The sequence below is a fragment of the Apteryx mantelli genome, chromosome 1, assembly GCF_036417845.1.
Source record: "Apteryx mantelli isolate bAptMan1 chromosome 1, bAptMan1.hap1, whole genome shotgun sequence".
NCBI lineage: Eukaryota > Metazoa > Chordata > Aves > Apterygiformes > Apterygidae > Apteryx > Apteryx mantelli.
In genome coordinates, this window is record NC_089978.1 from 153,933,724 (window position 1) to 153,956,255 (window position 22,532).

The 22,532-nt window shown below is 37.9% G+C and overlaps 1 protein-coding gene across 5 annotated transcripts in view; it reads right to left on the bottom strand.

Moving 5' to 3' along the window:
• LOC106488366 (serine/threonine-protein kinase WNK1) overlaps positions 1 to 22,532 on the bottom strand; it is a 111,872-nt gene that overhangs the window by 51,232 nt on the left and 38,108 nt on the right. For all 5 annotated transcript variants that reach the window (XM_067307153.1, XM_067307144.1, XM_067307134.1 and 2 more), the window contains exons 3-4: positions 18,074 to 18,294; positions 15,881 to 16,038 (exon numbers count right to left, since the gene is read on the bottom strand). In XM_067307153.1, the coding sequence (XP_067163254.1) occupies positions 15,881 to 16,038; positions 18,074 to 18,294 (379 nt within the window). The remainder of the gene's footprint in view (positions 1 to 15,880; positions 16,039 to 18,073; positions 18,295 to 22,532) is intronic.

Consider the following 22,532-nt stretch of genomic DNA (forward strand, 5'->3'; position numbering starts at 1 on the left):
TCTGGAACTAAAAAAAAAAGGGAGCAGAGGACAAAAACTGAAGTACATAGGTCTCATTTGATAAAAACTTCCTATCTTACAACTGCATTCTGGATTATCTGTTTCTTTGCACCAAAATATGCTCTTATGAAATTCTGGCATTTGAGATTCATGGAACTGAAGAGTGTGTTGTGACAAGAATAAGCCCTGAAACACAGCTTTTCAGTGAACATTAACTTAATGCTTTTAAAAGCTTCAGTGAACATAAGACTTTTGGAGATCAATGCCTCAGCTGATAAGACACCGGACCAAAGTTTGTGCGAGTGAGCTTAAATACAGTAATCAGGTCATGTCATAAATCTCCAGCTTTCCAGCAGGACATCAAAAAGCCCTACACTCTATTACAAGAGATGTTTTATACAACTGGTTTTAATGTTTACTACTTGCATTGAATTCCTGTTGCATTTGTCTCTGCTTATATAGTAGAGGTTGGTCACAGTGATAGTCAACTTTTTTTTATAGCCAAGCTTAAAACGGCCCCAGGAGCTCAGGCTCATATGCGTATAGATAGATCTCTATATATAGTGTTCCCTCTCTCTGTATATACATATATATAATCTCTGTAACAGTTATTTTTATTATTTATTGTATCTAAATTTTGTACCTAAATTTGAGAGACAAGTCTAAAGTTTACCGCATCTGAGGCTCCTTAAATAACTAGAGCCCCAGACATAGCAACAGCTTCCATGTGTGTACATTTACATTGTGACAGTAAAGGCAGATGTCAAATCTCTGATACAATCTTATTTCAGAAAAACAGAAAAGCTCAGATAAGCATAAAACAACTGGTACAGTAGAATACTAACATAAGGAAACCAGAATATGAGCTTTCTGTTGAAAGAACAAAGCATGTGGTAAAAAAGTCAAGAAGTCTGAAAAGGTGAAGTTAAGAAGAGGTTTTAGAATCAATGATCTAGTCTGCTAGCCTACATATCCCCAGCCTGAAAGAAATCAAATACTTGTTCAAAAACCTTTAGGACCTTCCATGAGGGCTCCATCCTACAGTACTCTATTTTGTAAACTCCAAAACAGGAGTTCAATTAAAAAGAAAAATGCCCTCCCAAGCCCCCTTCACCATATTTTCCATTTTCCTAACTGTTCCTCAGAAAAATCTGGGACACCCTCACACTAGGGCCTAAAACCAATATGGGATGAGCAACAAACAGCTACACCTATTTCTCAGTTTGTTCCACAGTCCATAGGAAGGGTTGTCTGAGCCTAGTCTATAGCGCTGGCCCAAGGCCCCTTATGCTGAAGGTCAGACCACTTAAGTGTCATCAGCTTTAAAGAATAAGTAAATAAAAAAATCAAATTTTTTTCACCTTCAAGTGCTAGGGAAAGTGTCAGACTATTTTACATACCACGGCAGAGATGAAAACTATTTTACATACTAAGACCTATCATTCAGATATGAATAATAGTAATTAAGAAATTTGTGAACCCTTTTCCTCCCCAGAACTGACTACACAGCTTAATCTTTCCATCACAGAGAAACCAGAGGGAGGCCTTGCAATTCAAATGACCTTCGTATGTCCTTAAGAGCTCATGTGAGCTGTGCAACCAAACATACTTGAGTTCATAAACCCAAAGACGCTCAAGGACATACCAAGCTACTCAATATTTCCAGGTTCAAACACTTCAAATGCTGGTACTGCAAGATAGTTACGTTCTTGTATGTCTCTTCCCATTTTCCCCTTGTACCCCAAACCCACTTGGAAGAATCACAGGACAACTCCAGTCTTCAAATCTATTGCTCCCATTCCCCCGTGGCAGTTCAAACAGAACTAAATACTTCAACCGTGTTAGCATTTTTTCTGAATATGCAAGGAAAAAAAAAAAAAAAAAAGGAAGATCTCTTGCATAGAAAACAAATGTGCAGAATAGGTATAACAGAGACTCACAAGAAAATCAGATTTTCTGAAACTGTGGTCTAAGATAGCAAAACCTGACACTGCTACCAAAAGCAACAGACTTCTGTTCTCCATCTCTCATTCCCACACCCATGCCATTTCCTCCCTTCTGCCAGCACAAGCATTTATACAGCTGCAAAGTGAACCACATCTTGATATTTATCAAACTGAAAACAAACCCAGACAAAAAGAGTGCAGCAGTTTTCAGGGAGATGAAGTTCTTCATTGTGGTTCACTGCATAACCGCGCTAGCTCTCAGGCTTAGAGAAGGAAAGTGTGAGTGCAAGAGCTAACCAGGGCAGAACTGCTTCTTCTGACCACAGTGCTGACTTAAAAATAAAAATTCCTGAACATTTACATTTTGCGAGAACACCCATACCTTTAGAATAGGGTTATATACGTAGGTACCAGAAAGTGCAACAGTCCAGAAGTAAACTAAATACTGATCTTACAGTCCTCTTAAGCATAAGCACAGATTTTGTATTCGACAAATCTTACATGTGATAAAATCTTATTTTATCTAATTTTATATTTTAATCAAATGAAAAAAATCTTGTTCCAAAATTTAAGATCCACATTTGTACAGTTGTATGAGCCATTAAAAACATATGTAGGTACTCTTAAAAATGATAGCTTTTCAACATACTTTAAACACCAAAGTAAAGGCTACCCGGGACACCTCTGAACAATTTTTACATAGAAACACATAATTTTTTTCAGTAGTTAGGTCATCGGGATCAGTGGTGTATCATCTCATTCCAATGAAAAAGATATAACAAGTAGTATTTGCTTCATAAGAGAAGGTACAGACAATCAGCACTAAGTGACTTTTACACCAAAACAAGCTAGAATAAAAGAGACAAAGTGTCACGTACCCTTAGCAGTGCTAAACTAAAAGAAAAGTGAGATGAATAACAACATCACGGATAGGAAACAGCAGGAACAATAATTGTTCCAGCCCGGCTGCTCAGAATTCTAATCCACGTTTTTAAAAAACTTACCAAAAAAAGTACAGTCAGGTTTGAAAGCTGAGGACCCAGTTTATGTAAACTCTGACAGGTTCAGCAGTTTTACGTGTCAAGAATTCTGATTCACCTCCAAAAGCTTTTACTTTGGCTACACATACTTAATCCCATACAGTGAAATTCATACATACCTCTTTAGCACAATCCTTGTGAGTGCAGCAGCAACAGTGGGAATTAACAATTACAAATATGGGACAAATCTCTCTTTTTGTGAAATCCATCAGGAAAAGAGAGACATGCACCAAAAAATTGGGTGCTCGTTTCCAGTGGGAACCTGCTAAACTGCTGCCTTAACGCACAGCAGAAGGAAAGCAGACATCGAAGCTAGAAGGGAGCATTGTTTTCTGTTTGAGACCTCCTGTACTTTTCCAAGTCCAGTACATGAGGTTGCAGAGATTTGAGTTTAATATCTGTTTCTGCCACTCTCAGATTCTGAATAGGGAGAATAAATGCAAGCAAGAGGTAAGCCTGTTCTTTTCTGCCTGCTCAGCTACCTCGGCAGAGGAGGAAGAAGAGGCAGTGCAGGGACGCTTTACTTCCTGCATGTCCCCACCTCCCCGTTTGGCTGCTCTGCCTATTCCCCACCCCAGTCTTCTGCCACAGTTTAAAGGCTGCACATAAGAACATCACCCAGTTGCACTCCTGCTCTGGCAAAAGGGCACTTTTAAACTGAGGGGAATGGGGCAACAGCATTGTTCTGATCAAGAGTTGCTGGCGCTAATTTTATACTTGGGGGGATGGGAGAAGGAAATAGGGGAAAGGCTGCTGTTTTTTCCTCTCCTCTTCCTTCTATGGAGCTACCTAAATATGCCTATAATTGACTAACTTCAATTTCAGCCTAACAGAACACAAATCAGCACTGTTCACTTAGCCAGCTCTAGGATAGGACAATGTATTTCACCTCCCTCCTTCCTGACCACCACATTCTGCTACCACTGGAGATGTCATCTGCTTTTCTCTTGCTGTGTGCTTAATATAAGGGAATAGGTGTTTTAAGGTGATTTTCAAACTGTTGGACAAAAGCAGGAAAGAGCATTATTGCCTGTTTTCCACCACACGTACACACATGATCTGCAGAGCTGTATTTTCTAACACCTCTTGCTCTACTCCAAAACTAATCCTCAAGTCTCACATCTTCTGTTCCTGGTATCTAGTTTCAAACAGACATTATAAAACTTGCTCACTAATAAAATGAGTTGTCTACAGCTTCAGTTTTTTCTTTTTTCCTTTTTTCTTTTTTTTTTTTTTGGAAGGACACAGGAAGCAAGGTAAGGAAATCCATGCACATCATTTAAGATGTGAAGTGTGCAAATGAATTCTGACCAACCAGTGATGATAAACTGTGATAAAATTCAAGTACATTTTTAAATTTTCAAGACCACTTTTTACCTTCAACATCACATACTACTTAGTTCTTCAAGTATACCACAATTATACCAATGTTATTATTATACCATGCAATACCAGTGTTATAAACACAAACTTTTTGATACTTCACTGTGTATTTTAGGAATTCTCTCAGTCAGCTGTAGTGAACAGGGCCAAGAGGGGTCAAGGGAAAAAGGAGTCACTAAAGACACTGCTATGCCGAGTGGCCTTCAAACTGCTAGCTAGAAATTTTCACCTACACATCAACTACCGTTGCTTATCATCTCACTTTTAACAGTGCTTACTGGTACCTTGAATAAAGCATGTTGGAATTTTTTTTGCCACTGCTTATAATTTTTGTTGTTGTTGTTATAGTTGCCTTCAAACCAAAATGACACTCTGTGGTCAAAACAAATCCAAATCTACTTCGCAGGAACAGAATCTAATGTTTTACTCCACTTAATTAAGGCTACCTCTTTCTGGGGTGCACTGCACAAGTTGCACAAAAGGTTTCAAGAGTTTCAGCTTTTAAACCCTGCTACCTAACCATGTTCGCACTCTTTTCAAAAGTGCTTTAGCTACGGAGCTTGAAAGGAATTCTACCGTAAGTGATTAATCTTCTCAAACAAAATGTTCAGACTTTGCAGTTCAGAGGCTAATAGAATGAGCCGCAAAGTCAAATCGCAAAAACAAAGTAATTAAAATCTCCATACTTTCTTTTTGCTAAGTTGTTACCGACTAGTTTTAACCAGACCCAGGCTGCCACAAACCATTAATTCCAGGAATTTAAAGAGAACATAAAATTCAAGTGAAAAACAAGCTAGTGAGCCTACCTCCTTCCCCACAGTCTCAAAAAAGCCCCCAGGCAACAGTATATATAGCATTTAAATTGGTTTACCCCATGATCCTCTAAATATCACCACCTGCTATTAGTTACTTTGCCTGGCCCTCAAAACCTTTAACCATTTAAATGGTTTAACCACTTCCTCCCTTCTCCACCTCTCATGCTTCACCCTAATGCTATGTCTTCTTTAGAAACAACACTTCCAGTTTAGTTCCTTCCTAAATTTCAGAGTACATCTATAACCAAAAAATCCAGACTATACCATAATTCTCATCCTGGTCTAATTCAATACCTGCATTCTTATGTCTTATGAAAAAGAAGACTTCAGCTTAGCATTTACCCAGTCAAAAACAGATAGTTGCCTACAAAAGCTAGATTTTATTGTTCTTGTCAAAAATCAAGATACAATAGTTGAGACTGCAGTAATGAAATCAAAAAGCCAACTGAACACATAAGAGAAATAAAAATTTAGCTTCTCTGATATCAGCATTTCAGCAGTAATTAATTCTGGACAATTGATAACTTTCTCAAGAATGAAATCAGTTAACCCCGCAAAATAAGTGCTGCATGAGATCAATATCCTAGTAAACAACATTATTGCGATACAAGTAATAGGACCAGATGAAAGCTTCCACTGGGCTCAATTTAGCTCATGAGGCACTATTCAGACTACTGTGTTAGCTAGGACAGGCCTAGTTGCCTTCTCCTCTGGTCAAAAGCAAAAATTGATTGCATATTTTTGAACCCAAATTAAGATACCTTTCGACTCAGACTAATCTACCATTATCCAGACCAAAATACCTCTCTCAGCTATTTAGGAGAGCTCTATGTCACTGAAATAGTTCAACCAGCCCATCTTCAGTCAGGAGAAGCTGGAGATACAAAGTTCACTCTTTGTCATACAGGTCTGTAAGTAATCCAAGTTCAACAATTCTTAAATTTTCCCAAACTGGCAGCCTTAAAGACTTGCAGCAGATTATTGTGCGTGCTCAGACTTGGCAAAAGCATTATAAAGATAACAGAGGTGAGGTAGTATTTATACAGGCCTGCTTGCTGCAACCTGACTGATCAGAGTCTGGAAACTGTTTTCCTCCTCCATTTACTACTTACTCTCGAACAATTTTGACGTGTTAACAAACACAAAAGACAAGTCATATACTGCATAGTAAAAACAAACAAACAAACAACCCCCAAACATACAACATGATGAGAATTGTTATATGCACAAGGTATATTTATAATATGATCAATACACCCATACTAACTTCTTATTCCTGAAGTTTAATTTGTGAGGTTGCTTAAAATTAAGTATCTAGTAATTTGCATGAGCTCATCTTTGGTAAAAAGAAAACAGACTCCTCTTGTTTGACTGGTCATCACTACTTACTCTCTGTCATCTCTGTATTTGTATTCTGCAGCTGATCTCTAAGCCCAGAAGCTGAGGAACACTACGTGCTTATACAACAGCTTTGTTAGTGCCTCAATACTATATATTTACCTATTAAAGCCAAAACATTTACAATGTTAAAAGCTTTACAACTTCATGTATTTGAAAATCCATCCTATCAGCAAAGCTAATTTAGGACAGATGCATTGGGCTAAGGCTCTGTTGTTTGGGTTACGTCGTTTCTACACAGTAAAACTTAACAAGAATAGCTATTAATTCTTCCCAGACCCTGTTGGCTGCGATACTTTCCAGCACTCATAAGTAAAAGGTTATAACAACAAAGCAAGTAAAACAACCCCTGGATTTGTGATAGCACTGAACTGTAAATTACATCGTGTACTACTGTTGAATATACACCATGCATTACAACTGCCCTTTGACTAATTATCCAGCACAGTACACAGGCGTTTTAAGTTTTTACTTTAGACACACGAGTCCTCTGTATTTCAGAATCGCCCAGTAAATGAAAGTATCAATCAATTTCAAAGGTCAGAATCTGGAGTCCTTCTGACACTCTGAAGAGATAGATAGTTTTAGTTAAAAAGTAGGTGAACTAATTCACAGAACCCCTGGTAACTGCAGCACCCTTCTCTAGCGAGTAGCATAAATTATGTAAGCTTTAGAATAGCAAATTCTGTAACTAAAAGGTGGAACACAATTCCGCAACGTATAGCTTTCAAGCAATTACAGTATTGCTGCATTTAGTGCTTAGAAAGGGCATTGTTTAGAAATACGCAGCATAAGGATACAAGTTCTGATGCAGTGGTAAAGACTGATTGGACAAGTGGACTGAGCACCAACTTTTCAGTTTTTACTCTTGCATGAGAATGAAAAGATAAGATCAGTTTAATCTTCACACACAGTTTTTACCCTCACATTTAGCTGTAACTGCCTTTGCTTTTTGAACAAGAATATGCAGTAAATCTTGAACTACCTGAATGAAGCCTCTCTTTCAGGACTTCAGCTTGGAAACTGCTTTCAAAAAACACAAAAACAAACAAACCCCACATATGCCTAGACATACATTTTGGCACTATAAATTTGGAATCGTGATGGTGAAACAATCAAAGCAAAAATATCTATGTTTTATTTCAATCTGGAAAATACATTCTTCATAAATAAATTTTATTAGCTGTGTTCTCTGCTTTAACAGCTACCAATTTGACAAAAAAACATCATCTAGCACCTATCTTAAAAATAAAGCAATACTAATTCGAAAGCAACAGATTAGATCCAGGTGGACCCAGAACTGAATTAAAAAACAAAAAAAACAAAAAACAGAAAAACCCAAACAAACACAATCCAACATTAAATCTTTCCCATAGGCCTCAAACACATTCACTACCTGGACTATCCCTTATAAGATACCTACTAACAGGACCAGGATTATGTTGCAAATTCTGAAAATAGTGCACAATTCAGGCAATGCACCATGAACACTCCTCAAAACTTACTGTCCCCTTTATTTTATGACTTATTCTAATAGGAGTGAAGGACCTCTATTAGAGTACCAAATATTCAGAAGAGTCCTAAAAAGTATCCCTGCTACACAGGGAACTTGGTGGGGAGGAGTGATAAAGTAGAAATGTCTCCAAAGGAAATTTACTTTACAACAAAGTCACAAGCTCATAGTGTTAGGAAGCCTCTAAATACGGTCGCTGGACAGAGAAGCAACAACTCCTTTAGGAAAAAAAATATTATGCACGATAGGCAACAGAGTTTCTTACACACACTTTCTAGCCCGGTGTTTCTCTCTACCTCTAGGAATAAATTATTTCTGCAAAATCACATCAAACTTAGTAACTTTCACTCTTTAATATGGGCACAAACCAGAGCATGCAAGAAGACATACATATCCATATGTCTGTGCCTGTTCTGGGAACAAGGCTCTGAGTAACCTAGGGGTAACTACAGAGAGCTTACGAAAAATTCTGGTGGAGTTCTGGCCTATGAATCACATAGCAACTAAAAAATAAGCTATTTTGAGACTAACAACACTTTGAGCTTCTATAAGACTAAAACTTTCCTGGACTCATCCCACCTCTATCCTTGCAGCACTATAGCAGTACAATCGGTAGGACAAGAAATACCAGCCCATCCATTAACATCAGTATTTTTGAATAATGGTCCTATGCTGACAAACAACATTGTGATATCAGTCTCCCCATAGCCACGATTAGCATGTCATTTCAGTGACTCATTAATGGTTCCGATAACACTGCAAAGCCAGGGATTTTAAAACACTGACCACCTCCCTGTTCCCAAGAGAAGAGTCAGCTTCCTGTCTTTTGTTAAATTAACAGGTAATATAAGAGCTAAACAGATGTCAGGACAAGGCAGAACATAGGCAAACTTCTCGTAGCATCACAGTTTTAGGAGGCCTGACCCTCATGAGATATTGAACTTTTTTTTTTTTTTTTAACTCAGTATCCTGCTAGCTTACCTAGGTTTCTAAAAAAAAACAAACCAAACCAAACCAACAAAAAACCCCACCACATTTAGGAAAACCACCACACAAGCAAATTTTAGAATTTCGCACTGAAAAAATACATTAAAATACATTAGATCTTGATTTTAGGCAACTCAGCTGAAGCTCACAGCCCCCCCCTTATTTTAATTCATGATCATTTTAAAATCATATTAGATGTGATTTAAATCTAATAACATCAAATCAAATCTAGTTTAAAATTGTAAAGTCATGCATTCCAGGCTCAGACGCTCATGAGCAGTATGAGTAAGAAAAATCCTCTTTTGTTTCAAACCAAGTTTGTTTTACAACACCAATATTGAGGAAACAATTGTTGTAATCTGGACTCTTTGGTGCGGAATAATATGAACACTTCTAAGATCAACTTGTAAAAATGACCTACATCTAAGAAAGAACTCATTTGAATGAGAATTCATTTTTCCTTCCAACTTCAGATATGATCAGCCCTAGCTCTGTAAACACTATAGTGCGTTGTAACTCAGAGTTCTAGCTGATCCTTCATGTTCCTTACCTAGATTATTTTCATTTTAAAAAGGCAAACCTAAAACAAAAACACATTTTTTTCCATCTTCCGTTCTTAAGGCTTGTGCATCTGAATTGATGAGTCACTAACTGAACTTCCATACAGGAAGACTCCTCACTGCCATTATATATTTCTTAAAAGCCTTATTAATATGGTTGAAAATGAGACTGGTTTAAAAACAAAAATCCCCCAAAACACAAACAAACAAAAAAAAGAGGTGCACAGGAGAGAAGATAAGTGGTGAAGAGCAGGTATTCTTTAGTCCACTCACAGTGATGCTGAGGAACTGGATCTGATGTGCAATTTTTTTTCCATTTGATACTTAAGTGCCTCAGTTTTCTTTTTTCAATAAATACAATTAAAAGTTTTTCCTTTCCCATTAACCTGTTTCCTGTACTTGGTTGAAAGTGCACAGAGTTTTTCATTATCTACTTTAACAAAGGACTCCATTTGCACTTTTTGAAGATTCCCTCCCCTACTTTTCCCACAGATTTTTTCCAATGCTTTTTCCACTAGAGAACTTGCTAGGAAGAGCATCTCTAGATCTATCTGAACCAAACCAAGAAACCAAGTTATTCAAGGTAAAGAAACAGAGCTTTGTGTATGCCTAACAAGTCACAGATAGTTTCTAGAAAGCAAAAGAGGAATTTGCGTTAAAGGAAAGAGCAAGCAACTTGTAGCTTAATTTTAAAAAGATGCTTGATAGCAAAACTGCAGGGAAGGGGACAATAGGAACTTTTGATCTCTTCAATTATTCCTGTTTAAGAGACAGCAAAAATGCTTAGAACATGACTGAAAAGCTAAGAGATCTTCCACAGATTGTTTCATTTTAGATATGCTGGTATTCATGAACACTCATTAGACATTACAGGTAAGATTAATCAGAATCAGGCAGCATTTATGTTTTCTGCCCAGGACCCCTCAGCACAAAAAAGAGACAGAGGTGAAATGAATTGCCCACCTTCCTCTGGTGAAAGTAAAGGAAATTCAAATGACTAGGTTAGACAATTTACAATGCCTAACTTTTAGGTCACTAAAGAAGAGATTAATTTCATCTCAACTGACCAAACTGCAAAGCTCAGTTACTGACTGGTTTCCAGCCAAGAGAATGACCTTGACTCTAACCGGTGAGCTTCAGTTCCCACAAGCCAGGGAAATTATGGATTTTAAAACCAATTAGACACTGCCTGGTCAGGTTACTCATTATGTACCTTGTTTCCCCAGGCCTTTTTTTAAGCTCTGTAGAACAGAGAAGAAAAGTGGTGCCCATTCTGTGGAACACTTCAGTATAGAAGAACTCTTTTTTGAAGTCAAAAATGCAAAATGCTTTTTTTCTTCTCATCCTAAGGCCAGCTCAGAAGGTAGACATTTGTTTACAAAGAGGAGACTGGATTTTTGGTGAAATCAAGGACAAAACTTCACTTTGTCAAAGTAAGTATGGAGAAGTATAGGTAGGTATTTTTATATATATATATTCTTTAAATATATATATTTATATGCACACTATATATACACACACATATATAAGTCTACCAGGAGAACTTAAAAGGAGAGTTTATACAATGGGAGGGGGAGAAAGTTTTCTATTCATACTCTGTTTAGATAAGCAGTATATTTCAAACTGAGGACAGTTCTTATTATCTTTTTTGGAATGAGTATGTTTGGATTTTTATTTCAGTGGTAGATATGCTATAACGACTTAAATCTGCATAATAAACCTTGTTAATCATGTTTTGACTAGTGCCAGATGGGTAAACCACCTGGAAAATATAAGACTTAGCCATCCAAGTATTAGAGATTGAGAAAACAGTACTTCTACACATTCAGTAAAATAATCTCTGTGCTGAGAAAAGAAAGCTCAAAGGAAATAGGGTATAGAGGTAAATGAAGTCTACACTGCATCTGAGAGTGGTGACCACAATACAAGCAAAAATACCAAGCTAACTTTTGAAGCAACAGCAGGGGTTACATAGGTCTCAAAGTCTCAGACAAAGCAGCTGAAGCTAGCGTAGTTGTGTCTCCAATGTACTGCTTCCCAAACAGGCTAAATTAAGAAATTAGATTTAAGATGTCCATTCCACAACTACATCTCTGTTTTAATTTATATACAGTATAGTCCATTTCAAATACTTCTTGTGACAAATTTACATAAATATGCATGAAACAGGTCAAGGAAGGAATAATACTCCCCAGAGAGGATTGACAGCAGACAGACAGAAAAACCTTCCTGAATTTTAGCAAGAGTTTGCACCACTTTTTTGTGCAAGTGAGTATAAAACAGAATTAAACACCTTTACTACATTTTGTATTGGAACTACCTATAATTGCTGTGATATGGTGCAGACTTGCAAAAAAGGGGACCTGTTCTCTAATCTAGTAGTGCATCGTGCGCCTAAACAAACAGCTGTCTCTGCACAGACTGGGGGGAGAGGGAGAAACCATGGGAGCAGGCAAGGCTACTTTAATAGCGCAGCTTATCATTTTCAGTTAATTACAGGCCTAGGTGTCTTTGCCGAAGTATAAGTTCCCATTGGATACATTCAGTCCTAGATGCAGAGGAATACTGCTTAAAACTTGGAGGGTTTTGTTTGGTTGGTTTGGTTTTTTGTTTGTTTGTTTGTTTTTAACAGTAAGGTAAAAATCCCAGTAATTGTAATTTGTTTAAATACTAACTACTAATGCATTTAGAACCATTTCCAAAGTATAGTAGAGGATAGTTTCACAGAAGGAAGTATGTTTTTTTGGAGACAAAATTACAACATTGTGATCTGATGAAAGCAAAGAGGGAGGCAAGACTCCTTTATGCTTAAGTGTGAAGACATGCAGAGATCATTTTCCGTTCAAAAGAAACTGCTAGTGAAAGGGTCTAGATGGCGCGTACTGGAGGGTGCAAGCACAAAGGTCAGTACTTTGTCGCAAACGCCTACTGAGTCTCTACCAGAATTGTAAAATGAATTTAACATAACACCTTGAACCCTAAAAACTATAGGCAGCTATTTTAAAATAGGTGTTTACCCAGATTCTTCTACTGAAAGAAGAATTCTATTCAAAATGAGCCAGAATACCAGTTTAAAATCTTGTAATTTTTTTCTTGGGCCAGGGAAAATTCAGAAACATTGCCCCAACACTCCTTTGCTAAGGAGAAATTGGAACTTTTCAGTGAGATAATGTAAACAGTAGAGACAGTCACCTTGAAAACCCCAGACTCATGCAGCAGTGCTGTTTTCAAGAGGTGAAGCAACAGCAATTGGCTGGGCCAAAGAACATCTTAACTCAAAGAGGAACTTCAGCCGTTAGGTAAGCAAATGTCTAGATATCAAATCTAACTGCATTACTTAATTTACAAACTGCTTCTAACAGGGAAGACCCTGAATAGAAGAGGTAGAACACATAACTGAATATGATAAGCAAATGCTAACATCCCATCCGGGCATCAGAGCAATAACAAAAGGAATAAGATCACAATGTGGTGTGGCCAAAGGCCATTACAGAAGTGAGACCAAAGCACAAACAAAATGGGAGATAAGAATTTAAGTTTGCAGTACCGAGTCTAGTCCTGAGAGGACGCCCTGGACACTGAGGCACCTTCTACAGCTTTCTAACCCAAACAATAGCTAGAATTTAAGGTAACGGAGCAACTCTCCTTTTTACTAAGCCCAATAGCCCATAAAAAAAGGGGTAGAAGTAAATCAATTAATTTAAATACCTATCTCCTGCACTGTGTGGCTGCACATTCTGACCTTATTGCCTCTGGGGTTTCAGTAGTTTTTAGCTCCCACATGACATGTTTTTTTCACCACTGTCGATGACAGCCCATCATTGTTGTCTTTCCTTCCGGTCTTTGTGTATGCTCCTGGATAAAATAACCCTTTCCTTTAAGGCACAACAGGGCTACAGTTCCTACCTCCTACAGTTCCTCCTACGCATTTTGTGTTATGGAAGAAACCCCAAATTCTCCAAGCTTAGTTAAGACAGGTTTGTGCTTTATTCCCTGAGAAGACTGTCTTTTCTTCGTAGAAAGTCTTTCTTGAAACCTACTCAAGTTTTTTTTTTGTTTTGTTTTTAACTAGGAAACTGCTTTGTAACTGTAAGGAGATAAACCAAATATACCAAAACACAGCCTTTGTTCCCAGCCTAGAAGCAGACATACATACACTTCATTTTATCTTCCCATCCTTTTCTCCTTGTGAAAGGAAACAGCATTTCCTTCATTTCATACCAGAGGAGATTCTAGACTCTCTCTAAAGTGGTAAATGAAAAGCTGAAGAATTCAATATCTAAATTCAATCTGAGAACCATCAATAGCAGAGCAAAGTAGAAAGACTTCTCAGAGGGAGGAACCCAATAATAGAACTTCACCCTGCTTTGAACAATATGCCGGACCACACGACCATTCAGTGCTTCTCATCTACTCAGAAGTTCAACAGTTGACCAAAAAAATGATGGAAAAAAAGACGTATCAAGGTTGCCAAAGTTATAACAAACAAGTGGTAAGTTGAACTCTGGTAAGTTTCTAGACAAGTTTGTTTGCTAACAGTCACTATAAAACTTTCCACTTGCTAAGAACTCCACAAACCAGTGAAAAGACAGCTCATTAAGACCCAGGGACTTCCAAGCCCAAGATTGTCTCATGAGCTGATTCTTCTCTCCACAGCTCAGTTCCTAGCGCTAAGGAAAGGGCAGGGCAGTTAGATTAACTTCAGATGCTACCCTGTTCCAAGAAAACATATCCATCAGTTCCACACTGAAATTATGTTTCTTTGGCTCTGTCTAAGATGCATATCTAAGGATACCAAAGGATACCACTGACTCTTTTGACAGGCTTCTTTGTTTTCTTTCACCGATCAAGGTAGCTTGCAGATCAGATTCTGCTGTAAGCAGAGCAACTGCTAGATTTTACCCTTGTTTCTCTCAGTTTAGAAAATTATGGATGACAGCTCACCATCATACCAAAAAAAAAAAAAAAAAAAAAGCAAGCTGGCTCACTAACATTTGTTCAAAAAAGCAAAAAGCCATTTTTTTTCCTTCTTTTTCCTCTACCTCTTGTGCCTCTACCACATTCCCCTTCAAATAAGGAATCCTCTTTTATTTCACCAAGCCTTCCTTCAGAATTCACTACTTCTGACATGAAAAACTCCCTTTCTTCCAAGTTTGTAGTCAGGAATTATGTCCGCCTTTTATAATGCAAGGCATCAGGAATAAGAGAGCATTTTATTTTTCCCAAGCTAAGCAAGTCTTTTAAATCCTCAACTTCTCAAAGATAATACACACCAAAAGACTAACGGGAATACCTGGTCTCCCATCTGTAGATAAAGTTCTTTTTCTCCTGTGCACATGTGCACAGGTATTTTGAAAATTCCAACATAAAAAAAAAGATATTGCTTTTCTGAACAGCCACATCACTCACTATTCTTTCTGAGTGCTTACCTCAGAAGGTTGAACACATTCAGTTTTATTTCCTGCATGGGTGTAATTTTCATGACGCTGTTTTAGAGACCACGAAGTAAGTTAGCCACAAACATTCTTAAAATTTTTTAGCATTATACTTCTGCTTTGTATGTTCAAGGTCTGTAGGTTCCACCTAGCCTAGTCACAGGAGCAAATTCAAGTCCTTTGCTTCTTTTCTCACCTTTATTTGGTTTTACTAGCAACACCTCCACCATCACTACACTTAACAGCTTTTTTCAGTGTGAAATATCTGCCTTCTATTTATCAAGTATTTCCACTACCTAATTATGAGAAGTGCACCTGACACATGGTAACTAAGGACCACCTGGAATTCAGTAAACTATTAACTTAGAATCATTGTAAGTAACAACTTACGATTTGCCTCAGCAAGCAGCTAAGCCACAGGCGCTCTGAATTTGTGATCTGGCTTTATTTCAGCGAACAAACTTACCAGGTAATCTCCAAGACCAAAGCAGTTTCCCCACAGTGTTTTCGAAGCCACAGTGGCTTCAAAAATAATTTGTGGGGTTTTTTTTAAACCCTATGCATTACCTTTTTATATACTGGAGAAGTATCAACACACACGAAATTTTATTTTCACTTGCTTTTATAGGCTTCTGACTGGCTGTTTGGTAAGTTGAACCATTTTATTCCCTTCCAGCCCCACCCTCTCCCCAAAATCCTTGTCAGCTTGTCTTTTTCCCCACACTTGCGCAGTACCATGCTAGCCAGCTGTACTCCTTTGCTAGTTGTAATAGCTTTAACATCTGTAGTGGGGAGGAACTTACACTGGTCACTCGTCGGTAGATCTGCGCAGCATTTTGGCACTCAGAATAAGGATACTCAGACGTGGCCATCTCTAGCATACACATCCCAAAAGCATATACATCAACGGATTCATCGTATTTCTCCTCATACATCTCGGGGGCCATGAACTCTGGGGTACCTTAAATTAAAAGAACGATTCAGACTCTAAATGTCTCAAAGCGAGCAGAGGCTGCTGGCGTTACTCACCGCAGGAAGCAGCAGATGGGCAGACCTGTGAGACAAGAGAAAGTGGAGGCAAAAAGAAAAGGGAGGAAACCCTTAGTCACTCTGTTGCATCAACATACTTTGTGAGTCTTACATTGCAAGGCCTTTATGGAATAAGAATGTTAAAGTGCTGAGGTAATTCCTGCTTTATGCATGTTAGTCAAGTATCAAAACAGATTAGATCGAGCTGGAGTCAAATGGAGGGGTGGGGATAGAAAGAGGGGAAAACAGTCAGACTAGCCATAGGCTGCAAACCAAATACTAAGGAGAGTTAAGACACTTACCTATTCTCCCTGTAAAAAAGGAGGCACATTAAACCTTGTTTCAAAAATTACCTGACTGCTCTCTGCTGCAAAAGAAATAGCATTGGTAAGAGCCCACAGCTAGTCTCTGACCTCGTGCTTGCCATTTACTTTTTGAAGTAGAATGGTTCAGGAAAGGCCTTGCAATGAAAAACTCTTACAAATATAAATCTTTATGAGAAAGAAGAAAAAGTAATTTTCTGCAAAGGCCACTCACCAGAGCCCTTTTCTTCATATACTTACCTTCCCACCTGCAGTATATTTATAGGCCTACTGCAGATACAGGCATTAGTGAGGGACATCCTACAGTCAAAAATACTTAGAAATACAGAGAGATTGAGTTACAGGCACAGAGAGCGTGAGATTCAACAAGTCCCATTTAAATAGTCTGCAGAAAATTATTGCCCAGTGAAGCATCAGAGCACCCCCCTCTGTAAGCAAAGAGATGGCATTGTATGATCAGATTTACTTTAAGCCAGAGATGCAAGTTTGCTTTTTGCAAATTTAAGCACAGAATTATTTCCTGCAAACACCAGATTCAAGACAGTTTACAGATCATTCAGGATAGCCACATTGTTTGTTTTCACCACACTAAACCAAAAAGAGAACGTAATTGTAGTCAGTTATCCAAAGGCTAACCATTAATGGTTAACAAGATAAGAAGTGGTAATTTTCCAATTATAAGTTTGAGGATAAGAATAATATGTTTAAGAAAACTTAATTTGTTGATACGGTATACATTTCATTTCTATTAATAGTTCCACCTGGTTAAGAAGCAGGAAATATTTTAGTGATAGTTCACAAGACAATTTACAGGTGTGTATCATTCATTTGATCAAGGAATTCAATATAGGACTGTTGAGCAATTTTGCATTTTAGCAAGCTTTAAATATTAGGAGTATGAAGAACAACTTCATTCCCTGCAGCCTATTCACGCAACTATAAAAACAAAGCTGATAAAACCGATTCTTTAAAGGAGTCGCAAGAATGACTATAGTGGTTCCATCCACCCAATAGCCTATATCTGACACAGGCCATTAGTGAATGTTTAAGAAAAAGAACAGAGCAAGTATAAGGCAATACTTCCCCAATATATCCTGCTAACTTACAGAAATCCACATACTAGGGACTTCCCAAAGGTGACAGTATATTACCATCTTTGTATTTAATAGCTTTGATTGACTTTCTTTGATAGACTTTAGTTTCTGCCTACTTGCAGACTTAAGTGTAACAGATTGAATATTAATGCTTGGTGACAATCCAAAGAATTTGGCTGTATAAATTAACATTAGACTAAATATCAAAATGTTGTTAGAAAGAGGAGCTATGTCACCAAAACACATTTGTATGTTTCTTGAAGAAACATTGCTCAGATTTACACGCAGTGAAGCAAGAGTGGTTTTATCAACAATGTTGCACTAAACCGTTGGGCAGGGGAATAAATACATATTTCAAAATACTTAATGTCAATATACAAATACCAAAAGCACAACCAAAACTTTGGCATATAATCTCATCAGAAACACAGAATGACCTCAACAGCCCATTTTGGGGCTCTGACCATGTACCTTCAAAAACTTGCTTAAAAGACTCAAGTTTCCAAGTAGGCAGACTGGCTCACCAGCCTCCAAGACAAGAGAGGCTTACCTATCACACTTTTGGCAAAAGAAGCTCGTTTCAGAGTTGCCAGACCCAGGTCTCCAATCTTGACTGATCCAGTGGGGCCAGTAATGAAGATGTTGTCACATTTTAAGTCTCTGTGGATAATGGGAGGAGTGCGTGTGTGTAGAAATTGCAAGCCTTTCAGTATCTGACGGCACCAGCTTCGTAGCACTTTGATTTTCATCACTTTAAATCTTTTCAAATACCTAAGGAAAAAGTAACAGTAGGTTATACATGTTCCAAGGTCAGTCATTACGATAACTAGACAGCTGACTTGCTAAGTTTAGAGGCATACAAATAGTTAAAACTGTACACATTACAACATCACATTATCTACTCATTTAAGAGTTCGCTCTACCTTTTACCCCTAAAGTGCTCTAAGTAGTTATAGCCCTCTCCTTGACTGAATAAAAGAAGTGGGAGGTGAGGAGAGGCAGAAAAGAGCAAAAAATGCTAAAGATCAATGAAGTAAGGAGCTGTTGCAAATGGTGCAAAAACTATGAAGTCAAAACCAAGACTGAGCTATCAATATTAGTCCAAGCACCTTGGCCAAGGATTCCACGCTAAACTGGAAACCTGCTTCAAATTTACTTGTTGAGTTTGTCAAGCAAGTCAGAAATTCACAGAGATCACATCCCTAGGGGAGGACAGGGTCTGATCATTTGAATCAGACTGATACTACTCGCTGCTTCAGAAAAATAGAGCAGGGGGAAGGGAAGAAAAGCAGACAGAAGAAAAGCAGATCTTTATGTAGGCTCTGCCAAAGAATTGGTGTGGAACAGTTTATGTATAAAGTCAGTATGTCTTTGCAGGAAAAACATGGCCCAGCCTGAAGTGCTCTAATGTTGCCCCTTTTAAAATCCATAGCAGAAGAGTCAAAATTGATCCCGAAAATATTTTCTAGTGCTTGTGACATAAGAGTATGATCTTATTCTACTCCTTAACTTCAACAGATTAGAGATGCTATAAAGTGAACAACCTATCAGAGTACACAAATGCTTTCTGGTAGCACAGTAGGTGACGAACATGTCTTAAGCTGGTATATTCTCTCATTCTCTCTTTGGGTAAATCCATTTAAAGTGAAGAACTCTTTCCTTCTCTTCCTTTTTAAAAAATATGAACTAAAATGTATTTAGAAAAGGAACTGTTGAAAAAGTATGCTTTGTACAGGGAGGACTTTAATTCTTATTCAGCTAGCATTGCTCAGTTCAAGCCTGAACAGTTTTAAAATAAAGCAAGACTAGTGGCAAATTCTGCGACCACTATGAAGTTTAACAGTCATAATCTTGAAGTAAAACCAAGGTAGGTACATTATCCCATGGCAGTGTTCTGCATATCCACTCTACATATCCACTTGATGAGGAGAACAAGTCCTGATGAAATTACTTGGACTAATGCCAACATAAAAACTCAAGACATTAGTAATCCCTGCTATTTTAATTTCTCCAGTTCAAAGAAAGACTTGGAAATTAAGTTGATAGCAATTATCTTGCTGTGGAAGCAGATCTGTAAAAGCAATCAGGACCTAGTTCCATACGGAAATCACAAAACAGAATGTAAAGAAAGGCAGGGGAAAAGCCAAGCCAAGGAAGGAGACAAACCAAAGGAGGTTCTGGATCCCATCAACTACCACTTGAATTTTTGCTATTGACACAACCCTCATTCATCTCCCTTGAGCTTGTTCCAAAGATCACATGGCAGGGGCACTTCAGTTCAGCATCTGGAATCCCTAATTACATTCTTGGTTTCAAATACACTAGTATACTGCCAGCTTCTCACTCTTAAAGGACCTGGGCCCAGACCGTCATGCAGCATACTGCGGTGTTGCTGTAGTTTTTCCAAAACATTGTCATGAACTAAGTCACATGTCACTTAAGGCAGAAAACATTTTAAAACGAAATCATGTATAAATATATGAATGCAAAAGACAACCATATCATCTAGCATGTTTTTATGTTTCTTACAGTCATAGGATAACTCAGGTTGGAAGGGACCTCAGGAGGTGTCAAGTCTAACCTCCTGCTCAAGGCACGGTCAGCCATGAGGTCAGATTAGGTTGCTCAGGGCTTTATCCAGTCAGGTCTTGAAAATCGTCAAGGATGGACACCGCACAGCCTCTCTGGGCAACCTGTTCCACTGCCTGACCATCGCTATTGTGAAGAAGTTTCTCTTTAAACACAATCTGAACCTCTCTTATTTCAATTTGTGCCCGTTGCCTCTTATCCTCCCACCATGCACCCACGTGAAGAGCCTGACTCAGTCTTCTTGATCTCCTCATAGGCACTGGAAGGCTGCTCTTCGGTCTCCCAAAGGTTCCTTTTCTCCAAACTGAGCAAGCCCAGTTCCCTCAGTCTCTCCTCGCACTGTAAGTGCTCCAGCCCCCAGCCATCTTGGCGGCCCTCTGCTGAACTTGCTCCCATTTAACTGATGTTGCTCCTGTCTATTTTACAAGGTAGCAGTCAATAAAAAAAAACAACAAACAAAAAATCCCCAAAAAACAAAAACCATTGATCTTTGCACAGAATAAAAGCAAAAAGACTTTCTTAATGAATTAGGAGGTTAGACTTGAGCTTCAAGGAATGGAGAGAAATAGGAACTAAAATTTGGCTATCTCTGTCAACCTCTTTCTTAGTCCAAAGGTTGCTGCTCTATCATAACATTTCATCTCTGCAAGCCAGAGAAACGTTACTAAGTTAGCAGAAATAGTTGCAAAAGTATGTGTCCTACCAGAAAACTGCCACATTTGTGTAAAGCAGAATAAGAACACACACTACAGTGCCCTTAGGAGACAAAACTAGTGGCTGAGACTTAAGTCAAAAAGAAATCATTGCCTTCATCAGTAGCATAATTAAAACCAAAATAAACAACTGAATTCAGTTTTTCCAATATTTTAATTCCATGTTAGTCTACATGATCAGAAAGCAATTAAATTCTTACAATACTTGAGTTGTGTAACTGTTTTTCTATTGCTGTGCAGAGGTTCATGGATTTTTATTTTGTGCAAAATTAGAAATTTGCCCAGACAGCAATTGAAAAGGAAGAATCCACAGTATTTTTTTACTTTATGTGTACGTATACATATATTTAAAAGTATACAAAAATGATAAAGCATCAGAAAAAGTTACTTCAAAATGCCACCACACTTTTGTGTTCATAACTTTTCTTCCTCCTACATCAAGCAGCTACAATGCCCATGTCCCACACCTCAAAAAGCGGAAAACATCATTTAGATTAAAAGCAAATATGATAAACATACTGAAAAATATGGAAGCGATACTTAGTTAAATTTCATAACCAAAACCAAGGCTGCAGTATAAATTTAGGAATATGGCACAGGTACACAAAATACTTAGTGATATTAATTGTGGCAAATCAGAAAATTCTCATATAGTCTGTCTGTCAGGTCTCAAGTAAGGCAGACAAGACTAAACTAAACTACAGTTATAAAGCATAAGCTAAACAGTAGAGGAAAACAACACAGGTCTACAGCTTTAAAAGATCTCAAGTTGAAAAGAACATTAGTTCTTTCTGGACAAAATAAATATACCCTCATAATTTAGAGTGCAAAATAACCTTACAGTGAGAAAGTGTGAATTATTTCTTCCTACAAAACAAGTTACTTTATAATTGTCTACTAGTCTTTCCTTATCTTGTTCATGCCACCATATAATAGGCCAGTCCAGACATTAAAATGTGCTATGGAAAGGAAGGAGGAAGAAAGGGAGAAAAAGCAGTTAAATTTAAGACCATATGTTCTGGCATAAAGAAAGGTAAAGTGAACAAATTCTAACTTTAAATAGAAGTATCCATAAAGAGGTGTAAAACCTTTATTATTGCCCTGAGCACAGTACTTGAAGCAACAGATCTATGATTTTATCTTAAGTAACTTAAAATTAATCTCCAAAAAGTCTTCCCTGAACATATGTATATAAAGAAAATTACTGCATCTTTAGCTCTCCAGCACTATTTCAAGAGACAAGCAGTTCCCTATAATTGCAATCCAGAATCCCAATGGACATTTTTTTCTTGCTTTAAGCATGTCCATTTGTGGCTATCAGTAAGCATCACAATAAAAGAACCCACAGGACATTCAGGCTATTTTAAACAAATGGATTCCAAATTCTTTCCAGCCGCTACAGGCTGCTTTGAATGACTCTCAGCGACTTAAATGGTACTGAATTAAGACAAATGACCCACAATCCCTGAATTGCAAGCTCTGGCGATTTTATTTCCAATAGATTACTTGTAATTTGATGTTCCTGAACAAGCTCACAGCTCTGCAAGTTTCTACAGTGCAGGCAAAGGTGCAAGATTCAGTGCAACTCCCTGTAAGCTTTAAGTACCACTAGAGGGCTCTCGCAGCAGTTTAATTTCCTAGTGTCTACTTAACACTGTCTTAAAGACAGATGCAGTTTCACCCCGCCACTTCACAGCTTGAAATTCC